At 49.8% G+C, this 22,338-nt stretch overlaps 3 protein-coding genes across 5 annotated transcripts in view; 2 read left to right on the top strand and 1 right to left on the bottom strand.

Annotated features, from left to right (window-relative positions):
- LOC104139849 (kelch-like protein 31) overlaps positions 1–19,936 on the bottom strand; it is a 25,936-nt gene extending 6,000 nt beyond the window's left edge. Inside the window, exon 1 of one of the 2 annotated variants that reach the window (XM_009668237.2) lies at positions 19,691–19,936. In XM_009668237.2, the coding sequence (XP_009666532.2) occupies positions 19,691–19,776 (86 nt within the window). In that variant the 5' untranslated portion in view covers positions 19,777–19,936. Of the gene's footprint in view, positions 1–523; positions 633–19,690 lie in introns of those variants that run through there. The other variant, XM_009668236.2, reaches the window with a different exon arrangement.
- On the top strand, positions 1,449–16,827 carry ELOA (elongin A). Of its 2 annotated transcripts, none has more exons than XM_068917685.1 (11): positions 1,449–1,627; positions 6,837–6,893; positions 7,583–7,701; positions 8,601–9,819; positions 11,276–11,390; positions 11,883–12,035; positions 12,504–12,601; positions 12,918–13,098; positions 13,393–13,504; positions 13,816–13,967; positions 14,654–16,827. In XM_068917685.1, the coding sequence occupies exons 1-11, from the start codon at positions 1,556–1,558 to the stop codon at positions 14,713–14,715; spliced, it is 2,340 nt and encodes a 779-aa protein (XP_068773786.1). In that variant the 5' UTR covers positions 1,449–1,555; the 3' UTR covers positions 14,716–16,827. The 2 variants fall into 2 exon arrangements, with proteins under 2 accessions (XP_068773786.1, XP_068773785.1); XM_068917684.1 differs by having other exon boundaries at positions 1,450–1,627; positions 11,880–12,035.
- On the top strand, positions 19,293–22,338 carry PITHD1 (PITH domain containing 1). The gene is made up of 6 exons (XM_068917686.1): positions 19,293–19,526; positions 19,736–19,779; positions 19,943–20,020; positions 20,924–21,028; positions 21,598–21,706; positions 21,909–22,338. The coding sequence occupies exons 1-6, from the start codon at positions 19,323–19,325 to the stop codon at positions 22,008–22,010; spliced, it is 642 nt and encodes a 213-aa protein (XP_068773787.1). The 5' UTR covers positions 19,293–19,322; the 3' UTR covers positions 22,011–22,338.

Here is a 22,338-nt window from a genome sequence, read left to right as displayed (position 1 = left end):
TTACACCAGGCTTTTGGGGTGATGCAAGGACAGCTGCCCTCAGCAGAGTCCTGAGAGGCATGGAAAGGGCTAGATTCGGCGCTGCTCTAGCCAAGTGCATCATTACAGTCAGTGCCAGTGTCTGGAGAAGGCAGTAAACTGAAGGCTGATCATGATTATCTGGCCGCTGCCAAGAGTGAGGCAGTGAGGACAGAGCCAAAGACCCAGTCTAGCTCAGAGGGGGTTTCAGACAGGCATTTTGGGAGGAGCTGCTGGCTGCGCACCTTGGGCTTTCACCCGCCGCATGTTCTGCTACTCACATCCCCCTGCTTTGCTGTGTGAATGCTGGGGACAGCAGCCCTGGGGCAGCCCCAGCAGGTACCGAGGAGCCTGTGGCATCAGGAACCCCTACCCTGGATGGCTGACAGCCCAAGCCAGTTCGCCTTTGGCCATTAACTGATTTAGAAATCTACTTTGTAGTCATGTTTCCACCAGCCTTGCTAGAGCAGTTGGCTATTCAGAGCAAACAGGAAAAGGTACAAACCAACAATCACTTCCAAGCGTGCAGAAAGACTGTCCTGAACGCTGGGGGACCGTTTTCCTGCGCTGCAGTGATGAAGGCTAGAGGAGTCGGAGGTGCTGCTCTCTCCCTGCCGCCCACGCGGTTCCTCGGAGGGGTGTTCAGCAGAGGCACGAGGAGCTCTCCTAGCACCTCACTGGGATGCGATGAGAGCTCAAGGGAGGCATACGGGGTCCTGAGCTGTCCAGTTATTGTATCACTAGCGTCATTAATTCTTTCGGGTATCCCACGGTACAAAACTGGAGGAACTGAGCGGCAGCGAAGCCAAGCTGTTGGCAATTCTTAGCAACAGGAGGGGAAAACATGGAAAGCAAGAATGTGTTCTGAGTTCGAAGATCAGCTTTGTTTAGTCTTAAGTATTAAAATACTACAAATAAAAGTGTTAAGTATCAGACAAGGAAGCCAAAATCCTGCCCTGCTTTCCGAAGGAGTGGGGATGACTGGGAACCACTCTGCATCGGCGGCTGCGGACGCCTGTTGAGGTTGGTTTGCCTGGGAAGGGACCGGCGGGACCGGAGCGGGTTGCGGTCTGCCGAGGAGGGGACGTTGGTCTGAGGGACAGCGGGCCGAGGGGACGTCGAGATGAGGGGATGCCAAGCCAAGGGGACATCAGGCCGAGGGACACAGACCCTTACAGCTCCCTGAGCCCACCAGGCTCGGCGCAAGGCTCTAGCACGCGTCGCTGTGGCCCACCAGCGAGGCACCCGCCGCGACACGGGGACAGCGGCTGCCAGGCCCGTGAGGAAAGCCCTCAGGCAGCGCCCTGCCAGCACCCAAGATGGCGCTGCCTCCCGCCACAGCGACGCCGCGCCAGGCCCCAAGATGGCCCCTCCGGGGCCTTGCCCGCACCCGCCATGGCCGCCGGGGGCCGGGGGAGCCGTCGAGCGGCTTCCGCTTCCTGCCCGGAGCCAAGATGGCGGCGGCGGCGGGGGAAGCGCCGCGCGGCTAGCGGGCGGTGAAGCCGCTTCCGCCGCCGCGGCCTGTCCAGCAGTAAAAATGGCGGAGTCGGTGCTGGAAGTTGTGGGCAAGCTGCAGTCGCGGCTGGCGGGCAGCTCGGAGCCGAAGAAGGTGACGGGGGGCGGCGGCGGGGCCGGGGGTCGGGGATCCCCCCGCCCGGCGGGGCCTGCGGGAAGGCGGGGGCCGCCCCGCCAGGGGCCGGGGAGAAGGGCCGGGCCGGGCCGAGCTGGGCCTGCCTTCCTCCGGGGCTGGGGGCAGCGCGGGGGGGGGTGGCGCCCGCCCCGGGGCTCCCGCGGCCTCGGCCCGGCGGGGGGGGGGCCGCCGGCTGGAGGCCCCCGGGCCGGGCGGCGCCGCGGGGAGCGCCCGGGGCTCGCCGCGGACTGGGGCGGGTTCGGTCGGTTCCCCCCGCCGGGGCGCCCCGGGGCTGCCGGAGGAGACGGTCTGCGTTAGGCTGGCGCTTGAGGTCTTCGCTGACTTGTCCGTTTTTGGCGTGGATTTGGGTTTGGTTTGTTTTTTCTCTCCCCTTTTTCCCCTCTTCGTTGCACGTAGACGAGACGCTGTTCGTGGCAGAGGCAGGGCGGCCGAGCCAGGAGAGCTCCTTGCTGGCGGAGAGCCTTGCCCTGGCACTGGGCCGATGGCGGAGAGCGCTGCGGTCTCTCTCGCGCGCGACGTCGTGCGTGGGATCCCGGCCGGCGGTGACGGGAGCGCGAGGCGCCGGGGGCGATCGATGCCGCCACGCCGCTCCGCTCTCTGGAGAGGCGCAGGCAGCGCCAGGAGTTCCCGAGTTTTAATTCGGGCCCTGACTTTGGATCCCGTCTCTGGCCTTGGGGAAGCGTTAACGCCTCTAGCCCGTCTCCACGCGGGACGGCGTCTGTTGCCGTCCCCAGCTTGTGCTTCAAATCTGTTTAGTGCCGTTTGGCTACGTCTGTTGCTTGATAACCACTGACAGGAACTCTTGTATGAGGCTTCTGATTAATTGCTTTTTCATCTGAAACTTGAAATTGGAATCGAGCTGAACTTCTGATTCCTTCTCTCGCCCTCTCAGCCAAGGCTAGGAGGGTTTAGCTGGTGGGGCCCTGCACCCCAAAATGGAACTGGGTGATTGCAGAGAAGCTGCTGCGTCCAGGGGGCTTTGGGGCTTCTTGGTGCTAAGAGCATGCACAGGATTTCAAAGATCTGCTCAGCATACTGTGAACAGAGTATTGGTACTGCTTTTTCCTGACCCTTGTGTAAACTTGGGGCAATGATGGCCTGTCTGTGTTTCTGAGGCTTTGTAAGTCTTCGGGCAGTGTTTGCACAGGCTGACTTTTCCTCCAGTAACCTTGCAATGTTAAGTCATTTCTTTCTCTTCTTTCTCTGTTGATTCTATGTGGTTTTGCAATGGGGGGGGGGGGGAAGGTGTTTAGCACTAGCAAGCTGTTACCAGCTGTAACAGTGACTTTAAACTTTTTTCCCCCCTCTCCCTTCGCCAGGAGAAAGATCCTGTGGCCTACACCTTTTCATTTCTGACACCCTTTAAACTCTGTCTGTCCTCGGAAGTGTTAGTCTTCTTAGACTCAGATTTAGTTGCTATTGTATGTTGTTGACAGATCGCATATCTTTTTGAGCACGTTCGTTTGTCAGAAAATGTCTTTGCTCTTTTGCTATAAATCTTTACCCAGCAGCTCTGTAAGCAGTTATAGCTATACCATGTCAGCAAGACTTAGCCGCAACATCTTTGAGTGCTCCCCATATGTTACAACACTGTTACAAATCTTGAGTTTTCTTGCCCTGTTCTGAAACATCTTATCAGTAATGTGAAAGACCAATATTTACTCTCTGTTGTGTAGGACTGTAAACTGCCTTGCTGAAAGGTGTTGAGTATTAATATTACCTTGAGGGAAAGTTGGGCTGCCGACACAAAACAGTGCGACACTTTGGATGCTGTTGTCATGGTTTGCAAATGACGACTTTTTCCAGTAGAGAGGGTACAAACTCTGCTTCGGGACTGCTCCTCTTCTAGGGGAAGAGAGAAGGTAAGGGAAATGTGAACAGGAGAAAATCCTCATGAAGAGGATGGGGCCAGGCCATGCTGCACTAATCTGATATTAGTGTGTGTTGTTAGCATAGTAACGGTCTGGCTAACTTCTTTTAGAAAAAAGAAAATAATCCACCTATGTTAAACAAGACTGTATTGGCACTGGAACTAACAAAGCCAAGTTTTTCTTATTTGTATCTTGTGGCTGACTGACTGAAACTTTACTCCGCACCGGGGTGTTTTAGAAGAGCTTTCTTGTATGTGTTTTTTCTGGTGTCCCATAAGATGCAAGCCCCTTTGTGAATTTTCTGTCTTCTACCTGGCTGCCTTTTTCTCATAAAACTCGTAGAATCATAGTTATTTCTGAGAGGAGCTGTCAGATTTGAGCCTGCTTAGCTGATTTCAGCTGCAGGCAACAGAGCGTATTGTATCAGCTAGTTTCCATAGGAAATATTTGATACAAGTTCTTAAGTCTTGTTGCATCATTGTCTTGCTTTGTGGCTCTTGTGCACGACTGTACCTGTGGCTCTTGTGCACGACTGTACCTGTGGCCCACAGAGGTTCAGGCACAGCAGGGTTCTGCTATGCTGTCCAAACGCAGCTTCCAGGTATCCTCCTACCCAGATAGTGCTGGGCTGTGTTCCACTTGGACGGTGCCAATAAGCATGCAGTTGTTAATATACTTATCTGACAATCTAAGGTGTCACTGCTGACGCAGGTAACAGAAATTCCTTATTTCCTGACAGCGTCATTTTGAGATTTACAACTCGGCTGGAAAAATCTGCTGAACTCCAAACTGTAGTAACATTTCTAATGAATGTGCCAGCATAAAAGCTTGGTTGAAGTGACACACAGGCTCTGTCTTGATAGGCAAGAGTAAACGTATGGTGGCTTTTCAGAAAGCCAACTTGTTAACTTAGCTACCGTGACTGGAAAGAGCTCTGCTTTTTAAGATGCAGAGAGGTTTCTGACCACTGACAGCAGTGGAGTGGAATAAACTAGTCCCAGTGAGAAGTATTGTGGATCGGCTGTGTGGGTCCTCTGCTCTCAAACCACAGTCAGTTTCCCCTGTATGTACAAAATATTCAGATGAACTCAGTTGAGAATAGCGCTTTTCCTGTTGAATTTCAACCCTGAAGGCAACATATAACCAAACAGCAAAGAGTTGTTGAAGATGCTACGGTGGAGTGTATCTAGAAAATAATTGGGATGACATCAAGGATAACAGAAGGAGTTTTCCCTTACTCTTATGGTAGGATTTCATAAGCTGTGAAAGCTCTCCCTAGGAAGGTGACCAGCTCACAGAGGCTTTACTGTTTTAATATTGCCCCATTTTACTTCATCTAATCATGCGATCCATCCTTCTTTCTGTCCCTTCCTGCCCCCTTCCTTCCAACACGGGCTTTGCACGTGCTAGTCCAAATCCCTGCATTGCTGGTGCCAAAAGGATCTTGGCCACACAGAGCTTCCCAAAGGGAACCTGACCCATGAGCTTTGGTAGGCTCTGCCGCGGCGGCTTGGGGTGAGGCAGCAGAGGTGGGCTGTGTCTGCAGCTCTGCTGCCCCTGTTTGGTGTCTTGGCTTGTGAGTGGGTTTATCGAGCAACAGGTCTGGCAAATCACAGCAGTTCTGGAAAACCGAAAGGACTTCAGGGTTTTTAGCCCAATTGGATTGCTGTGCTGCCCCCCTCCCCCCACCCCGGATGAGTTGAGCTGCTGATAGAGTGTTGAGCATGAATGTGTTACCTGCACCAGATCCTGTGAATCTGGAGCAGTCTCTGCACTAACATCAGTCTGCAGTTGCAAGGATAGAGATTTTGAGACCTGTTTTGCTATTGTTAGAGTGCCTCTAGAAGTGTTACATCCTCATTTGCATCCCATCTGCAGAGTGCTGGAAAACAGTTATTGTTGGTATCAAAATGTTTAACTGATCCAAAACAAACAAGAAAAAAAAAAAGCCTTCAGCCTTGGTAACAAAGTCCTAAATATAACAGAGATGGGGCAGTGGCCCCGGTGAACGGAAACCACTGTGTAGTTCTGCTTAAGCTAGATGAACTCTTATCTCTGTGTCAAGGAGTACTCTCTCTGAAAGTTTGAGCGCTCTTTAAATATGTTAAGAGAAGTTATTTCCTTCAAAAGTCACTCTAAACCTCTTTGACCCTTGCATGATGGAAGCAGGGGGTGATTGGAATAGCTTATGCCAACAGAGTGCTGATTTGAGCATGAGTACAGTGCTTTAAAGAGAAGACCTTCTGGGTCAGGGACAGCCCTTTGTATGGCATATAGCACAACAGTGCTGAACAAAGCTGGCCTGTATAGGTGCTATAACAATGGGAATGCTGATTAGGCTGATCTGTGGCTATAGCCGTGATGCAGGAAATAACATGAGGGGCAGTGGTACAGTTAGATACAGTTAGATCTGTGCTATGACCTTTACTGTAGCTAAAAAATCTACAGAAATCTCGGTGAAGCAATTTCTCAAAATTGTCTAGGTGGCAGAGGTACAAGTACCTCTGCTTCACCAGCAACCGCTCTTGTCTAGGGTGCAAGTCAGAAAGGGTTCCTCTTCTCTCCCTGGCAGGTGGAGTAGCTTGATGTGCCTGAACCTGGCAGTGCCTCGCTTGGCAGTGTGCATATGGAAGAAAGAAACATTCTTTGCTAGTGTGTGGTGAAGGGAAGGGAGCAAAAGTGAGGCTACAGGCAGTGGTTCTGGAAGGGGTCAGTTGTCTTTCTGGTAGATAGCACAGACTGTAGTTGTGAGGAGAGAGACTGTCACCAACCCTTGCCCCGTGGAGGGTCTGGCACAGGAGATCAGGGTTCCTTCTTACATCTTCAAGAGCATCTATAAACCTTCCTTCTCTGAGGGTTTAATTTGCAGAACTTCAGAAAGGATTACCCCCACCCAGTCACACCAAGGGATGTGATTTTTTTGAGCATCACCTTCTAAGAGTCACAAGCTTCCAAGTCCTTTTTTTGGCTTGCTGTGCAACAAAGTTGTGTGATGCGTCTCTGTTACTGATTCTTTAAGCCAAAGTTAAATTCCAGTCCTCTGTGAAGAAAGCATTAATGTTTGAATGCATTTAAGGTACTCAGGTGGTCCTTCTTAAGCAAAGAGACGTTAATTTCTTTACAATTGCGCCTCATGTGTTCAGCTTCTTAGGAGCTTGATTTGGAGCAAGATAACAGCTGTCTGCCAGTTGGATCTTTCTAACAAGCTCTCACACAGTGCAGAATTTTCTTCCTTTCTAATCACAGTATGTGACTTAGTAGGACAAGTCTGAACGCTTTCCTCCTTGTCTCTGCAGCTGCTGAAAAGTCTGAAGAGGCTGTCTGAGTTGCCCATCACAGTTGACATTCTTGTGGTAAGAGCTGTGAAATCTCTTATGCTTTCCTCATGTCTGTCAAGCTACAGAATAACTGTTGGCCATGGAAGTGCTGCTTTCCCTGAAGTAGAACATAATGCCTTGGCCACCTGCTACAAAACAGTATCATAAACATGATTGTGATGAGGGCTCTAGAAATTCCGGATACAGAATTTCTTTACAATAAGAGGGGGAAGGAGCATGCCAGAGCAAAAGTAAAATAGCAGAAGACAGTTTGTCATCTGAAATTCCTCCAAAAGCTTAACACGTGATCAGGATATGAGAGCCAAAATGGTCCCTAATAATGACTGAAGCTGCATGAGTTTAGAAGTGAAGTGCTAATCCCTGAAAGTATTAGTGACTGACTTCTGTCTTCAGACTTATCAAAAGTTATGGTAAATAATAACTTGGTTTATTGAACCAAATAATTGATGTTTGACTAAGGCGAAGTTCTCTGTCTTCTCTGATCTACAGAACTAAACAGCACAATACTAACAATGTAATCAAAATGTTTGCTGAAAACATAATAAATTACATGTAATATCTTTGCAGTTAGTTCAGGGAGGTTTACTTCTATCTGGTAGCAATAGATAGCAGGTTAACTTTGGTCCTCCTGCGGAAGGTTTGGCAGTGACAAGAATGCTGACTGTTTTGCAAAGATGAATTAATATCTTGACTCTCTCATGAAGGAGACGGGTGTCGGGAAGACTGTGAATGGCTTACGGAAACATGAACTCGTTGGAGACTTTGCGAAGAACCTTGTAGCCAGGTGGAAGAAGCTGGTGCCAGTTTCCCAAGAGGCAGAGAGGTAAGTGAACCTGTTGGGTTGTCTTGCTGGATAAACTTTGTTATATTTTGCAGCGGAGGAGATTATAAACTTCTCTGACCATGGAAACAAGTGAAGGCTCTGGAAAAACTTGTAACACAAGTGTGCTAACTCTGCATGGCGTTTTTGGCCTGTTGTGGAGTAAACTTCCTGCCTGTGCTAGCCACAGAGCATTGGGTTGCTGACAGCTGCAGCTTTGAGTGGAGGTAGGGGCTGACTTTCAGGAAACTGCAGTTTGATGGAAAGATTAACAGTAGATGCCAAAAAAGCACCCTTAATAAGGCAAGAGATGCAATCGGTTTGCTTCCCATTTTATGACACTAAGGAGAAGTTGTAGGTCCAAGTAAAGGAAGTGGCTTGCTCTGAAAGAAGACTTTAAGTGCAAAAATGGCATGGAAACTGAAAGTTAATGCTAGCGAACACGTTGCAGTAGCAGCTCTGAGCTCTGTTGAATCCAGCAAAGAAATCTTACAGATGTGGATGATAAAGACCCAGTTATTCTTGGTAATCGTGATGGCTGTGGTATCCTTGCATGCTTAACTTGTGAATTAGGGAGCATGTGTCCCATGTACACCACACAGTCAGGAGTGTGTAGGCATGGAGGAGTCTCTGTAGGCATCTGTCTCCACTTGCCCAATGAACTGGGAAGTGTCTAGTCCTAATAAATGCTTAATCACTTCCTGCACCAGAAGTGCTGTTTCCAAATCCCTGAATACTGCTGCGCCAAGGAGAATTAGTGGTATTCTTGTGACAAAACTACCAAACGAAGCCTTGGCCCTCTGTAAGAGAGGGTCCCACGTTCATACGGTCTATGGGAAGTGGCTCTCTTGATTCCTACTGGGAAGTTTCAGACAAACTGTTTTGTTTTCTTATTCCTTTAGAAATAATCTAGATTCTGAAGACCGTGACTACGAGAGGAGCAGCTCAAGGAAAAGACAACGAGAACCTTCCCCCAGAGAGGATGAAGAACCTGACCAGGACTATTCAGAGCCTTTCCAGCCTTCCTGCAGCCAGTCCTATAGCCCAAATCATAGGGAAAAGAAGCCCAAGAGGTATCCTGGCTCTGAGAGAACCCATCAGACTTATGGCTATAGCAGCCAAGAGGGTAAGGGTTGGGGCAGATCTTCCCCAGTGCTCTCCTCGGATCAGGAGTACTCAGACTATGGACAAGCTGTGTCACCTGAGCCAAGTGAGAGCCCTCAGGATATGTACACGGACCCTTACGCCTCCGAGGAGCAGGAAGAACAGACAGTGTTTCATCGGAAAGCCAGCAAAGGCCACAGCTTTCAGGACAAGGTGGGGGGAAGCCGGGAGAGGAATCCTGGTGAGTCCCACGACAAAGGGAACCTGAGTCGAAGCAAAGAGCACAAGTCTTCTCACAAGGAGAAGCAGCGACTTGATGGCAGAGGGGAAGACAAGACCTCTGCCTTCAGCCCAGAAAGATTGCACAAGACCTCTTTTAAAGAGCAGCTCCGAGAAGCCCCAGTGGCAGGGGGCAGCAAGGAGAAGCAGAGGATGTCAGATGGCACCAGGAAGGAGAAGAACCGAGAAAGTGGCACCTCCAGAAAGGACAAGTTGCATGTGCAGCCACAGTTGGAAGAGTCTTTGGACAACCATGTTAAGAAGCCAAAACATCGGGACTCTGAGAAAAACAAACTAGAAAAGTCCAAGCTGAGCCTGGAGACTTCTACCGCAGAGCGGGAGAAACGGAAAGCTGAGAGTGACTCCTCAAATAAGAGTAAAGAAAAGGGGATTTCTGGGAGCTTAAAAACTTCAGAGGGGAAACACAGGGCCTCTGATATGGACAAAAAATCAATGGGCTTTTCCTCAAGTTTTGGGGAGGGGGAAGTTGAGGATGAATTTGAGCAACCTACAATGTCCTTTGAGTCTTATCTCAGCTACGACCAGCCCCAGAAAAAGAAAAAGAAAGTGGCCAAGCCCACTGTGTCAGCTGGGGAGAAAGACCGAGGGCACAGCAAGCAGAACGGATCCAAAGCCAGTACCAAGAGCTCGAGCTCAAGTCGAAAGAGCCCAAGCCACAAGCGGACAAGTGAGAAAAAGGCAGAGAAGAAACTACCAGAGCCTCCTAAACCAAACAGGGTAAGTGTTTTGTGTGGTTTTTTTTTTTTTTTTTTTTTTTTTTTTTTTTTTTGGAAGGCTCTGAACGTGAACAAAGAAGGAGGGACCTGCTGCTCTCGGTCCTCTACTGTCTGGGGCTTATCATTTTTCCCCTTCAAGGTGTTGGGCTGAGGTCTGCATCTTGCTTGTGGTGTCCCATCTGTGTCTAAACCTGTGACTGTGGTCCCTGCTGGGAGGCACCATGTGTTTCATAATGCCCTGCTCTGTAGTGCACCCTTGCAGGCATCACATTGTACTGTTAGAATGTAACTTTGCTAGAAAGGTGAAGAGGGAGAAGCAAAGAAATGAATAGACAAAAGGCTGCTTATTCAAGGAAAGGGAGAGTAAGAGAGAACCTCTCCAGCTAATACTCATAAGAAAACAAGCTTTGCGTTGAGATATTGGATGTGATATGTTTGTTCAGCATGCAGAAGGTCTTTAGGAACGTGCAAAGTTAGAACTCTGCCTCATGTGCGGTGCATCCCTACCTACTACAAAGGTTCTCATAGCTCTCTTCTCAAGTATTCATGCTTCTCTAAAATTGACATGGGTTTTTTTTGCTATTTTTACCTGTAGTGCAATTTTGTTAACCTGTTGGTCTCCAGAAGCGGTGAAGAAATAGGACAACTCATGTTACAATGCAGCTTATTCTAGAAGCCTGACTTTCCTTTGTGAAAGCTCGAAAAACGAATAATGACCCTGGATGTGTTCATTACCATAAGGGTGCAAGTATAGTGTATATATAAATCAGGACTAATGTGTAAGAGCTTTACTGTGTAATCTTTCATACTCAACTTTGAAACAGTTTACTCTTCAAAAAGTGGTTTTTTTATACTCTTAACACCATTTTAAAATCCTAATTTCCATTCATTCTAATAAGTATTTCATAACAAAGTTCTAGAATTCCCAGAATTCCCCCAGTTTGTGAGGCTCCCTTCTCTTCCCCACTACTAGTGAGGTTTGTGGGTGTTTTTGTTGTGGGTGGTGGGTGGTTTTTTTTTTTTTTTTTTTTTTTTTTTTACATTTTTGTCTCTTCTCCTTCTCTGCAAAAATGAATGTTTGGGGTCAAGGAGATGTTTCTGTCTACTTTCTCTTCTGCTGTTTTCTGTGTTCTTTGCATCGTTAATCTGACTTGGCTTCTTTCCAGAGTCCTTTAGCACTGAACTTAGGCTAAGATGTGGATGGCCCTTGTTAGAGGGTGCCGAGTGATTCGGATCCTGAATTTCGGCTCCTTCATGTTGACAGCCTGGGCAGAGTCACAGTAACGTGGCAAAAGTGCAGCCTTGCCCTGAGGCTATTTCCTGGTGCAAGCTGATCAGCATTGCGTACCTTATTTAAAATATAAAACAAAAAGCAGTTCAGTGCAGTTTGTACGCTGGCAGGATGTAATGTTCTCCTGTATTCTCTGCTTAGTTGCATGCACATCCTCTCCTTCCAGATACTTCTAGATGTGGTGCCAACGTTACCAGACATCCCACTGCCCCCAATCCAGGCCAACTACCGCCCTCTTCCCTCAATCGAGTCCATCACCTGCTCCCAGACGAAAAGGAAAGGTGTGTGCTGGATGAGAAGATGGGCCTGACGTGGGCAGTGGCTGCTGTTTGTGGGAGGGAGCGGGAGCGGATGCTGACTGGGCTCAACTTCTGTAGAAGGGAGGATAGCAGTAAAGCTGTATGGACTCATTGGCTGGCTGCCCCTAATCTGCCTTATGTTGGGGGTCTAGCAACCTGCCTCTCACAATGCCCAGGAACTGGGTTTCAGAAGAAGGTTGGTTTGTTGTTTTTTTTTTTTTTCCTTCCCATGCACTCTAGTAGAAATGAGGAAGATCCTTTGCTGACCCTTCTCAAAGCTTGTGCTTTGGCCTTGCCCTTCCTGTACCCTGCACACAAGCTCAGGTCTCTTGAAGACTCGGCCTTACAGGTTGCTTCTGGGTGTCTGTGTTTTGCTTGTCTCCTGTGCTATTCATCAGGGTGGGCTTTTTTTTTTCTGTTCCCTACTTACTCAAGTCTTTTTTTTTTTTTTTTTTTTTTTTTTTTTTACAGCAGTGCCCTCAACAGTTGAAGAGAGCGAGGCTGGTTTTACAGGCCGCAGGTTGAATTCAAAGATGCAAGTGTATTCGGGCTCTAAAACTGCCTACCTCCCAAAGATGATGTCTCTGTATGAGCAGTGTATCAGAGTCCTCAGCAACAACATTGACTGTGAGTACCTTTCCTGAGCAGTTTTAAAGTCGTGTTGCCAGGCAAATATACTGATCTCTGTTTCTTCTGAAGTCTTGGTAACTTGTTTGTATATGTCCTAGCAGCACCTGGCTTTGAACATTTGAACAGTAGTCCTTGTTACAAGGCAAGTTCTCCAATATGGGAGAGAGCTCTCATATTAACTTGAGTGCTGCAGGAGTCAGTAGCCCAGCACACGTCTAAGGAATGCTCAAGTACTGGAACTGGTGGTAAATACAGCCTTGCAAAGGGACATATACGTTTGACTTCTTAGCTTGGTGTGTACTGACCCATTTGAACTCTTAATACCTACTGTTCATTTTTCCTCCTCATGTTGCTTAGTAGCATGCAGCATTGCTGTTGTTCCACTGCATTTCAGGGTGTCTGAAAGCCCTTTCCTCGGCAAGGAAGGAATAGGATAAATACTCTGTGCATCTTCCTTCTCCCTAGCGATCTATGAAGTGGGTGGTGTCCCTTTCTCGGTGCTGGAGCCAGTGTTGGAGAGATGCACCCCGGAGCAGCTGTATCGCATTGAGGAATGTAATCATGTGAGTGCACTGGCCTGGGGAAGGGATGCTGATGTGTGGGAGTGATGTTCTCTCCTCATCTGGAATAGCAGAATGATAAAGAACAACACTCTTTACAAGAAGAGGTGGCTTTTGCTAGATTCCCATGTTCCTGGATTTGCCATCTGCCTGTCTCTTGCTGCAAGCAGGCCCCCAAGTCGTCTTTCCCTTGGTGGTATTCCAGTGGACCTTGGACCTGCTGGTGCTGAGGGAGAGGGACTGATACCTGTGCTAGGGTATAGAGCCCAAAGGTGTCAGGAGAGATCCCAGATAACGTGTGTGGGTGCTTCTTCTTCAGGTCTTAATTGAGGACACAGATCAACTGTGGCACAATCACTGTCTCCGAGACTTCAAGAATGAGAAGCCAGAAGAGTTTGAATCCTGGCGGGAAATGTACCTTCGACTTCACGACGCACGAGAGCAGCGGCTGCTCATGTTAGCACGGAACATCGGCTCAGCTCATGCCAACAAACCCAAAGGTAAAATAGGGCTGAATGACCTGGCGAACAGAGAGGATTCTGGGAATGCTGGCTGGGGGAAATTTCTGTGTTGAGCGGAAGGTGTAGAAGGTCTTTTGAGTGGCTGGTTTGAATCCTATCCAACCTCGGAGCTGTCTAAACGTCTGTTCTTTATGTAGTGGCCTTTGCCACTTGAGCTTTGGAACGGATGGACTGGGAAGGAGCAGTTGGAACTTGCTATAATGAGACAAGTACTGCAGAGCCTCCTTCATAGTAAGCTGGATTCAAGCAATGTTTCCCTCTTCCCACCTGCAGGCAGAGTGGCCAAGATGGCATTTGTGAACTCTGCGGCAAAGCCCCCTCGGGATGTACGGAGGAGACAGGAGAAGTTTGGAACTGGAGGACCTCTTCTGCCAGAAAAGACCAAGTGAGTGTTTCCCAGGAGCACTTGCTGTTTAGGGCACTTTTCCTGTGGGCTCCTGCCAGGTTCCCTCTGAATCTCCATATCCTTGAGCTGGCAGGAGAGGAAATGGTGTCTGGGAGGTCCTTTTGTAGTGAAACTTGCAGCTGTACTAGCCTCTTTCTTGCTGGGAAGTTTGCTGGAGATCCTGGTAAGCGCTAGTTCCGTTTGTTAACAGCAGCAGGGCTGACATCAAACGTGGCTCATGTGTCTGAAGAATTGTATCAAAACGCACTGGTTCCTTTACTGAATCATATGTTCCCATCCTTGTTTTTCAGAATAAAACCAGTCCTCTACACATCTAGCAAAAGCCATGCTCGTATGAATGAGGAACAGTCCTATGATGGGCCCAGCACCAGCAGTGCCCATTCTGTCCCGTCATCAGGTAGCACCTTCTCCTCCTATGACCCCAGGAAACCACCAGTGAAGAGTAAGTACAAACAGCAGAATATTTGTGTGGCTTCCTATAGCTCCTGTTTCATAAACGCATTAATCTGCTCTGTGTTCTAGTAAGATTAAATCTAGGCTATGTAGGAAGGTTGCTGTCGGTGGTCTCCCTCCTCTGCCTGGAGAGAGGTGGTAAGGTCTGTTCAAGCTTCTTGCACAGGAAAAAGCGTAAGGGAAAGCTGGGAGGTACAGGGCCATGACGTGGAGACAAGGGTTTTGCTCTCTGACTCTCTAGAGGTCCTAGGAGCATCTAAGGAAGCCGCTTTGTTGCTGTGTCTTGTTCACTTGCCTGCCCAGTGCTGACTCTATCGGCTCGCCCTAATGGTATCAGTGAGGCAAAAAGCCTGTTTTCTCCCTTGTGCTGGTTTTCTGTGTTCTTCCCACCATTTGGAATGATGAAACTGTAATGTGGTTCCCTTGGGGAAAGGAGCAGTGAATTTTACTGGAGATCTGTGCTCTGGCAGTGCCGAGAGCAGAGTGGGCTCTCCTCTGTCTGCGACCTGAAAATCAATGGGCTGTAAGAAGAGCACTGGGGCACCCCTTGCATCCCCTTAGCCAGGTCTGCAGCTCTGAATTGCACTCTGTTCTCCGAGTCTCTGACTGCCACTTGAATTGTTTCTTTTTCTCCCTCTCTCTTTTTTTTTTTTTTTTTCCCCTCCTCTGTTACAGAAATTGCACCCATGATGGCAAAGACGATCAAAGCTTTCAAAAACAGGTTCTCTCGAAGATAAGCTTGCAGCACAGAGCTGGAAATTTCCCTCTCATGGAGGAGTGGCACTGAAGGGGGAGAAGGTACCCAAATAGCCCAGGTCCTTTCCATGGAACTCTGCGGAGGCTGCAGCTGCTGGGAGAAGCTTCAGTCTGCACAAGATGACAGCACAGTATTTTATCTTTTATTCTGGTCCTTTTATCTGTGTCAAGCCCCCCCCCCTTCTCCCTCCCCTTCACACTTAACATCCTGTTTCTGGCCTTCTGTCAAAAGAAGGGTGTACAGAATCTCCAGACATGAGAAAATGTGAAGTCTTGGCACCTGCTGAGAGTGGAAGATCCAGAGACTATTTACTATTTAACCTCTTAATAAATTATAAAATGGTTTTAACTAATATTTCCCCCTTCCTTTTCCCCACTGGTACTATTTATGTCGCTCCCAGTATTCTCCCCCCTCCCATGGCAGTACAAGGGCCAGCCTTTCTCTATGACTCAAGCTGGCAAGAGTCCGTCTGTCTGAACAGACGCTGGTTATCAAGGGAGTCTTTCCTCGTGATCTGGTACCTGCTGGGCCCGAAACCCCACCTGAACTCTCTGGGACGGGTAGTACTGGTGACCTATCTGCTCATCAGTCCATTGGCAAGTGCATCCAGACCCGAGGCTTTGCTCTCTACTCGTGTATGTTAAAATCTTAGCTCTCAACCTTCTTTCTGCTGTTACTGTAGATCTTGTACAGATGCTTGCATTGTTGTGCAGGGATGCCAAGAGCCTTTGGAGACTTTTTCTCTGCTGCTGTTGTCTTCTGCTGGCGACTGGGAATAAAACCATGAAGGTTTGGGGGAGAAATTTTACTGTGCTCCAATGAACATTTTAAGTCTCTCTTTCTTTTGTATTTTTTTTTTGAGGGAGGGGACTTGGTTTTGTCTGCCTCTGGAACTGAAAACAGTTTTTAAATATCAATGAAGGTATCAATTTGACTCTTTTAGTGGAAAGGAGGAGTACTTTTATCTTGTTTTCTGCATGGAATTGGGAAGGATTTATTTCCAGTTTGGAAGCTGGTACTTGAATGCTGTCCTTTCCCTCTGTGTTTCCCTCTGCCCTCTCTTTGGAAAAAGCAAGAATTTTCATCTTTGAACCTGAAACCACTTAATTGGGGGTGAAGGGAAGTGAATAATGGAATTTTTTTTTTTTAATGTCTGCATACATCATAGGAGTTCAAAACACTTGGTTGTATGTGATGTCTGAGGAACTGGAGCTCTGGAAGGACAGAGTGTAAGATGTGACCTAGCTGAACCGCTAGGCTGCTGGGCTTGGTTCAAGTGTGACAAGGTGCCCTGGAGCATGGCTCCTCTGCAGAGGCACAGGAGGGTGCTGGGAGTTCGGCTGGTGGTAGATGTGTGATTTCAGGTGGACTCATTGTGGCTGCAGCAGAGACAGAGGAGATGGACACTACTAGGCTCTTGCTGTTAAATGTGATGCCTTTTTGTGGTGAGCATTTCCACTTGTGGGTTAAATCTGCCTTGAAAGCAAACTTACCCGGAGGTAGTGCTAGTGGAGGTTGGAGTTGGTTAGACCCAGGTCATGCAATGAGGGAGCTGGCCTCTGTGATGGCCCTGACCTCTGACTGGATCAGGAAAAAGGAGAAAATCTCCTGTTCCAAGCCATATTTGCTCCCCTAGGCCTTTGCTGTCTGAGTGGAAAGGTGCTGGTAGTAGGTGCTGTTCTTGGTGGCAGCTCTTGAAGCTCTGCCTCTGGCTTTCTGTGGCTGGAAAATGCTGAACAAGTGGAGCTGTCTGTGTGTGCTGACCAGGGGAAACCTCCCTGGAGGGCTTTAGAAAAATCCCTGTATGCTTCCCCCCTCCCCCTTTTTCTTTTCTTTTCTTTTTTTTTTTTTTAAATCCCAAATGCCTGTCTTTTGTTTATTTGGTCTGTTTGCTTCTTATTTTGAAGGTCTTGGAAAAGTGTTCTCAGACTCTCGTGTGCTGTAAGTTTGTTACAGTCCCAGATGCTTTAATGTTACCGTGCAGCATTTCAGTGTGTGTTGTGCTGTAAAATAATGGCTCCTTAATCTTGCATTTTGCTGTATTTAATTTTGCTGTATTTTTAATTAGATAACAATATATATCTTCTGCTGACTGTTGTGCTACCATTTATTTCCCCTTTGTACTCGGGGTAGGGGCAAAGGGGAGGGAAGTCTGGCATTGCGTTCATGCCCCAGTGGAGCAAAGGATCTGGGTGAAGCCCAAGAACAATCTTGGCCACTACTAAATTGCCACTTAATACGATGGTTAAATATTCAGATGTGGGTACTGCCCAAGGCATTGCTGTTACTGGGTGTACCCTCTCACTTGGAGCAGCCTCTTTGCTCGAGGCTTTGCCGACTGTGCCAGTATTTTAGCTGAGCTGGATCGTGGGAGGGGGCTGTGGAGAGTATCAGCCATGACAGTGTCTGAATTAACTCTGCTCTGCGATGAGTGATGCCAACATCTCTCCCTTCCCTCTCCCTCCTCCTCCTCAGACACTAAAGCTGCCCAGCCAGAAGAGTGTGAGCACCAGCCCTCAGCAGGGACGGGAGGAGGGATGTTTCCACTGGACACAAACTAAGCAAAGTCTAGGGTAAAAGTGCTTGCTCCATTCCCAGCCTCTCGGTGCCCAGGGTGTTGTTACACTTGTGCAATTTTTCTGTGCTACACTACACACCAAGGATCTAAACAGAGCTGCCTCTTCTCCCTTTGCGGCCCTGCTGTTGGTGGGATGAGTGATGTGGGCAGGAGGGGAGTGACTTTGACTTGCATTTGTATTTTGGTCCCCAACTGTGTATATACAATTTTCTATGTTCCTTTTTTGTGGTAACTAAGATGAATATTTTAATTAGATAAGTTATATGAAAAGAGGAAAATCATGTCTCAATAAAAGCCAAACACTGGACCCTGTCTGCTTGTTCTCTTTCTGTCTCTGGTAGTAACTGCACAGCCATCAAAATATCAAGAGCAGAGTGTCAGGTTAACTGTGCCTGTCATCATGTAGTCGTTGGTGACTAGACAGCAACACAGCTTCATGACGAACAGTGGAGTTGTAGCATAGAAATAAGAACCGTATCCTTGCACGTGTTTCCCCCTTCCAGGCAGGGGAAACAAAACCGCTTCCTTCTTGCTTTGGGCCAACGCGTCCTTCTGTGCATGGAGGGTGCCCGTGCTGCAGCCCACGGGGCCTGGGGAGCGCTTCTGGGGCCAGACGGGACGGAACAAAGGAGTTTCGGCTTCTGCTCGGGGCCTGACTCTGCTACCACTCTGACTGCGCAGGTATCCCTGCTGTAGTGAAGGGGCGCAGCGGTGTGCTGCAAGGGGGGGGGGGGTGCAGCTTTCCTCTGGGGCAGTGGGAGGGGATGCCACAGTGGGGTATGCTGGAGCATGGCTGTTTGCTTGCTGTCCCATTAAAGGGGGCTTGTAGGGGGGAAGGATTTATAGTTTTTTTTTTTTTTTTTTTTTTTTAGAGCCTTCCAGGCTTCCTGACAGTTCAAGACTCGCTCAAAATCTTTTAGCTGAGCTTCTTATTAGGCTAAAATGAAATGCTCCTGTTCCCCCTCCTGGCTAGAAGAGCCTGAAACTTAAATTAGAAAAGCTTTTACTGGGGCTGCTTGTATTAGCCCTCCTCTGAAAAATAGCTTTGTTCTTCCCAAAATAGTACTGCCATCCTTATCAGCCCTTGCTCAGGGAACATGCCTGCTAGGCATAACTAGGGCCGCAGTTCAGAGCAGCGTGAGTCTAAGGGTCTGTCTCCCTCCTGGCAAAGTGGGACAACATCAGGTTGAACTCGCCCAAAGATTTTCAGTAGTGCAAATTCAGTTTGTGCTAGTGAGTCAAGGGAAATCAACAAAGGAAGAAGTTGTACCAATATAGCTTCATCTAGGAGCCTTTGTAAGCCAGATGTTACAGTAAAAGGCCTGATTTGACTTAAAACAAGCATGAGATGCAGTGTGTCAAGCTCCTGTCCTCATGGACCAGCCAAGAACAAGAGGGCTGAGGGCAGGAGGCCGTGCTACCGTGCTAGGCACTTCTGTCCAGCCCTGGCCTTCCTGGGGGCCATGGGGGGCTCTGGCCAAGCGCCTGTCCCCGTGCTGAGCCACCGCACTGCTCACAGCAGCTGGCGCTCCAGGCAGATGGCAACTCACAGGCAGCCCGGCCTCCCCGCTGCCACGAGGAGGCTGCACTGAGCACATGTGGCGCTGAGCACATGTGGCGCTAAGCACATGTGTGTGTGCTCCCAGCATGTGCAGCACCAAGCACACATGCACTCCCTTGGCACGTGCAGTGCCGAGCACTTAGGTGTGCCCTCAGCATATGCAGCACCGAGCACATATGCACGCACACCTGGTACGTGCAGCATTGAGCACGTGGCTACAGCTGGTATGTGCAGCGCTGAGCACGCATGTGCATATTGGTACGTGCAGCGCCGAGCACACGGCTGCACCTGGTATGTGCAGCGCTGAGCACGCATGCGCACACCCCCCGTACGTGCGGCGCCGCGCACCCTCCCGGCGCGCCGCCGCGGTCGGCCGGGGCGGAGCGGACTGCGCAGGCGCGGCCCGGGGGGCGGGGCGGAGCGAACTGCGCAGGCGCGGCCCGGCAGCATGGCGGAGGGCCACGGCCCCGGGCACGGGCCGTGCTGCTGCTGCGGGGCGGCGGCCGCGGCGGGGGGCGGCAGTGGCGGCGGCGCGGCCTGGGGGCTCTACCTGCGCATCGACCGGCAGCGGCTGCAGTGCCTCAACGAGCGGCGCGAGGGCAGCGGCGCCCTCGTCTTCCGCGCCTGGGAGGAGCGCGGGGACCGGGCGCAGGTGCCGGCCGGGCCCCGCCGCGGGGCGGGCAGAGCAGCGCGGCCCGGGGTGAAGCGGGGCGGGTGCGGGGGGGGGCACCCGGGGGGTCCCCGCCCTGTCCCTCGCCACCCGCCCGCGGTTACCCTGCCCCACACCCCTCCCCGGTGCCGGCGCGGGAGCGGTACCTGCGCGCCCGGGGCCGGCCCTGACCCGCTCTCGTGTCTCCGCAGTTTGTGGAAAGCGACGACGATGAGGAGCTGCTCTTCAACATCCCGTAAGTGCCCGGCCTGCGCCCCGCTGGCCTCCGGCACCCTTCGCTTTGCTGCTGCCTGGGCTCGTCCTTCGCCCTTGGGGAGGAGGCGAGCGGGCACGTCTGTGTGCTGATGTCACCCGGTCTGATTTGGAGATGAAAACGCCGGTCCTGTGTCTCTTGGCAGGTTTACGGGTAACGTGAAATTAAAAGGAATAATTGTGATGGGAGAAGATGATGGTACACATCCAGCAGAGATGAGACTGTAAGTACGATGTGTGTTAACTTTGCGGGAGCCTGAACTGAACTGATTGACGTCTTGTATCTAATAGCGTGTAAATGAGAGCAGTAATTCTTGCGCTGCTGGAAGGAATTGTAACTTGTATGGAGATGAACATGACTACTTGCTACTTTTTCTTAGCGAAACCTGAGTGCTGACTTTGGTTAGAAGTGAGTATTTGGTTTTAATGCTACCTGTGCGCCATGAGGAAACCAACCTGCTGCTGGCTTAAAGGCCTGCAGTAGGTTAAATGAGCCGAAAAGGGGTTACGCTTTGGAGGAGAAATCTGAGAAGGAGAGGACACCCGATGGGAGCGTCCCTTAGCCAGGTGAGGTCTGTAAGGGTCCTGGCAGCAGTTCTGTTTTACTGAGCAACGTGTTCCGTTTAGTCCCTGAAGGGAGGAGGCTCATTTTAATATGCACTTTTTAAAATGAAAGATTACTGAATACTCTGCCCTTCCTGCAGTGCAGGAAGGGGCACTTCCTGCCCAGTGCTAAATTTGGCTGTAGTTGTAATTATCTGCCAAGGAGCAGGAATTGTTACCCAGGTTTCCACTGGGGGCAGGTGTTCTCATCTTCCTTTGGTCTCCAGGGCACCAGAGTCTGAGGGCTTTCTGAGTGCCCAAGTGTGTTGAGTTCTGTAACTCCTCAGCGTTGTTCCTTGCTCTTGCTTGATGGTTCTTCAGGACGTTTAACATTCTGGAATATGATGCGACTGCCTTATGGGGGCTGTTAGTGTTTTCTCCCTTGGGAAACTCTTCTTGCTTTTATATCTTCTGTGGTTGGAAAGAGGCCGAGAAGCGTCTGGGTAGTGCTGATGGATGGGGAGCCAACCAATTAGTTGACCTGCATCTTAATAACTTCCTGGGTTTTCTCCTTCTCTTCCCAGGTTCAAGAACATTCCTCACATGTCCTTTGATGATGCAGCCAGGGAACCAGATCAGATGTTCAGCCTGAACCGGGATCTCACGGGAGAGCTGGAGTACCCCACCAAGTACGATGCAGACCCACAGGTCGGGGGGAGCGCGGGGTGTCACTTCTCCTGAGCTAAGGAGCTGGACTCTTGCTTCAGCCTGCTGACGTGCCACTGAGTTTTAGGAAAGTGTCAGTGGGGGGCAGTTCCTTCCCTTCACTTCAGTGCCGCACACAATACAACTTGCCTTCTGGGCTCTGTCCTGCGCTTGCCCGGTGAGAGCTCTCGTCTCCAAAAGGGTCTGAAAACCCGAGCAGGGGGAGGTCTGCACTGGTGACCCAGGACACCTCAGGGTTCAGAGTCACCTTGGTGTCCTGTCCCTTGCTCCTGGCCCCAGCAAGGGCTTCCCGTGGGCCAGCGGTGAGATGCCTGCACACTGCAAGGATGAGGCAAGCTGCTTCTCCTGCTTCTTTAGCCATTTCTCCCAAGACTGAGCGGGGGAGCTACACCCAGTGTGAGCTGAGTGTCTGCTGGGCCAAGGTGTCCCGCTGAGAGAGGAGCGGGTGATGCAGCAAAGAGTCCCCCTTCCCCTGGGTCTGGTGTGGCAGCTGGTGTGCAGAGCTCTGGTTTCTGAGTGTTTTCTCTTTCAGAATTGCCCGTTTCTCAAATGTTTACCATCTCTCGATGCACTTTCCGAAGAACTTTGGAGCTGAGACAACAAAGATTTTCTATATAGGCCTAAAAGGAGAGTGGACAGAGGTAGGTGAGAGCAGAGAAACGAGGAACAAGACAGTGCTATGAATGAAAAAAAGAGCTTTAAATCATAGCTTAAGTTGACCTCTAGCTCTCTGAGGAAGAAGTGAGAGAACGGTCTGGAGGGCGGAGGTGGAAGGTGTGTAACGTTTTTGGAGGAACCTGAATTTTTTCGGCTTCTGGACTAACACATTTCATCTTAATTCAGGCTCATCGCCATGAAGTGACCATCTGCAACTATGAAGCATCAGCAAACCCAGCTGATCACAAGTTGGAACAGATCACCCCACAGACTCACTTCATTTCCTAACAGTGCTGTTGGGAATATCACGAAGGCTCTGGTATAAGTACATGGAATTGATGGGACTGGCTTGGAAGGAAATGGATTCCTGAAGCACTGGAGAGTGGTGCAATAGCTTTACTTTTTGGTCTTTGCCTTGGAAAGCAGAGTGCCAAACGTGTGAATGCCTGTACGAAGCTGGTGATTGCTAAGGGCAATGGCTTGTTGGGTCCTCCAGAACGCAGCAGATCTGGCCTCGTAGCGGAGGAGACGTGTTCGTTAGGCAGTGGCAAACCAATGTCCGATGTTGTTTACTTCTCTTAATGGCCAATAAAATGTATTCTGAGGTTTAGAACTA

The sequence above is a fragment of the Struthio camelus genome, chromosome 23 (genome assembly GCF_040807025.1).
Source record: "Struthio camelus isolate bStrCam1 chromosome 23, bStrCam1.hap1, whole genome shotgun sequence".
Lineage (NCBI taxonomy): Eukaryota > Metazoa > Chordata > Aves > Struthioniformes > Struthionidae > Struthio > Struthio camelus.
This window is presented reverse-complemented; position numbering and strand designations above follow the sequence as displayed.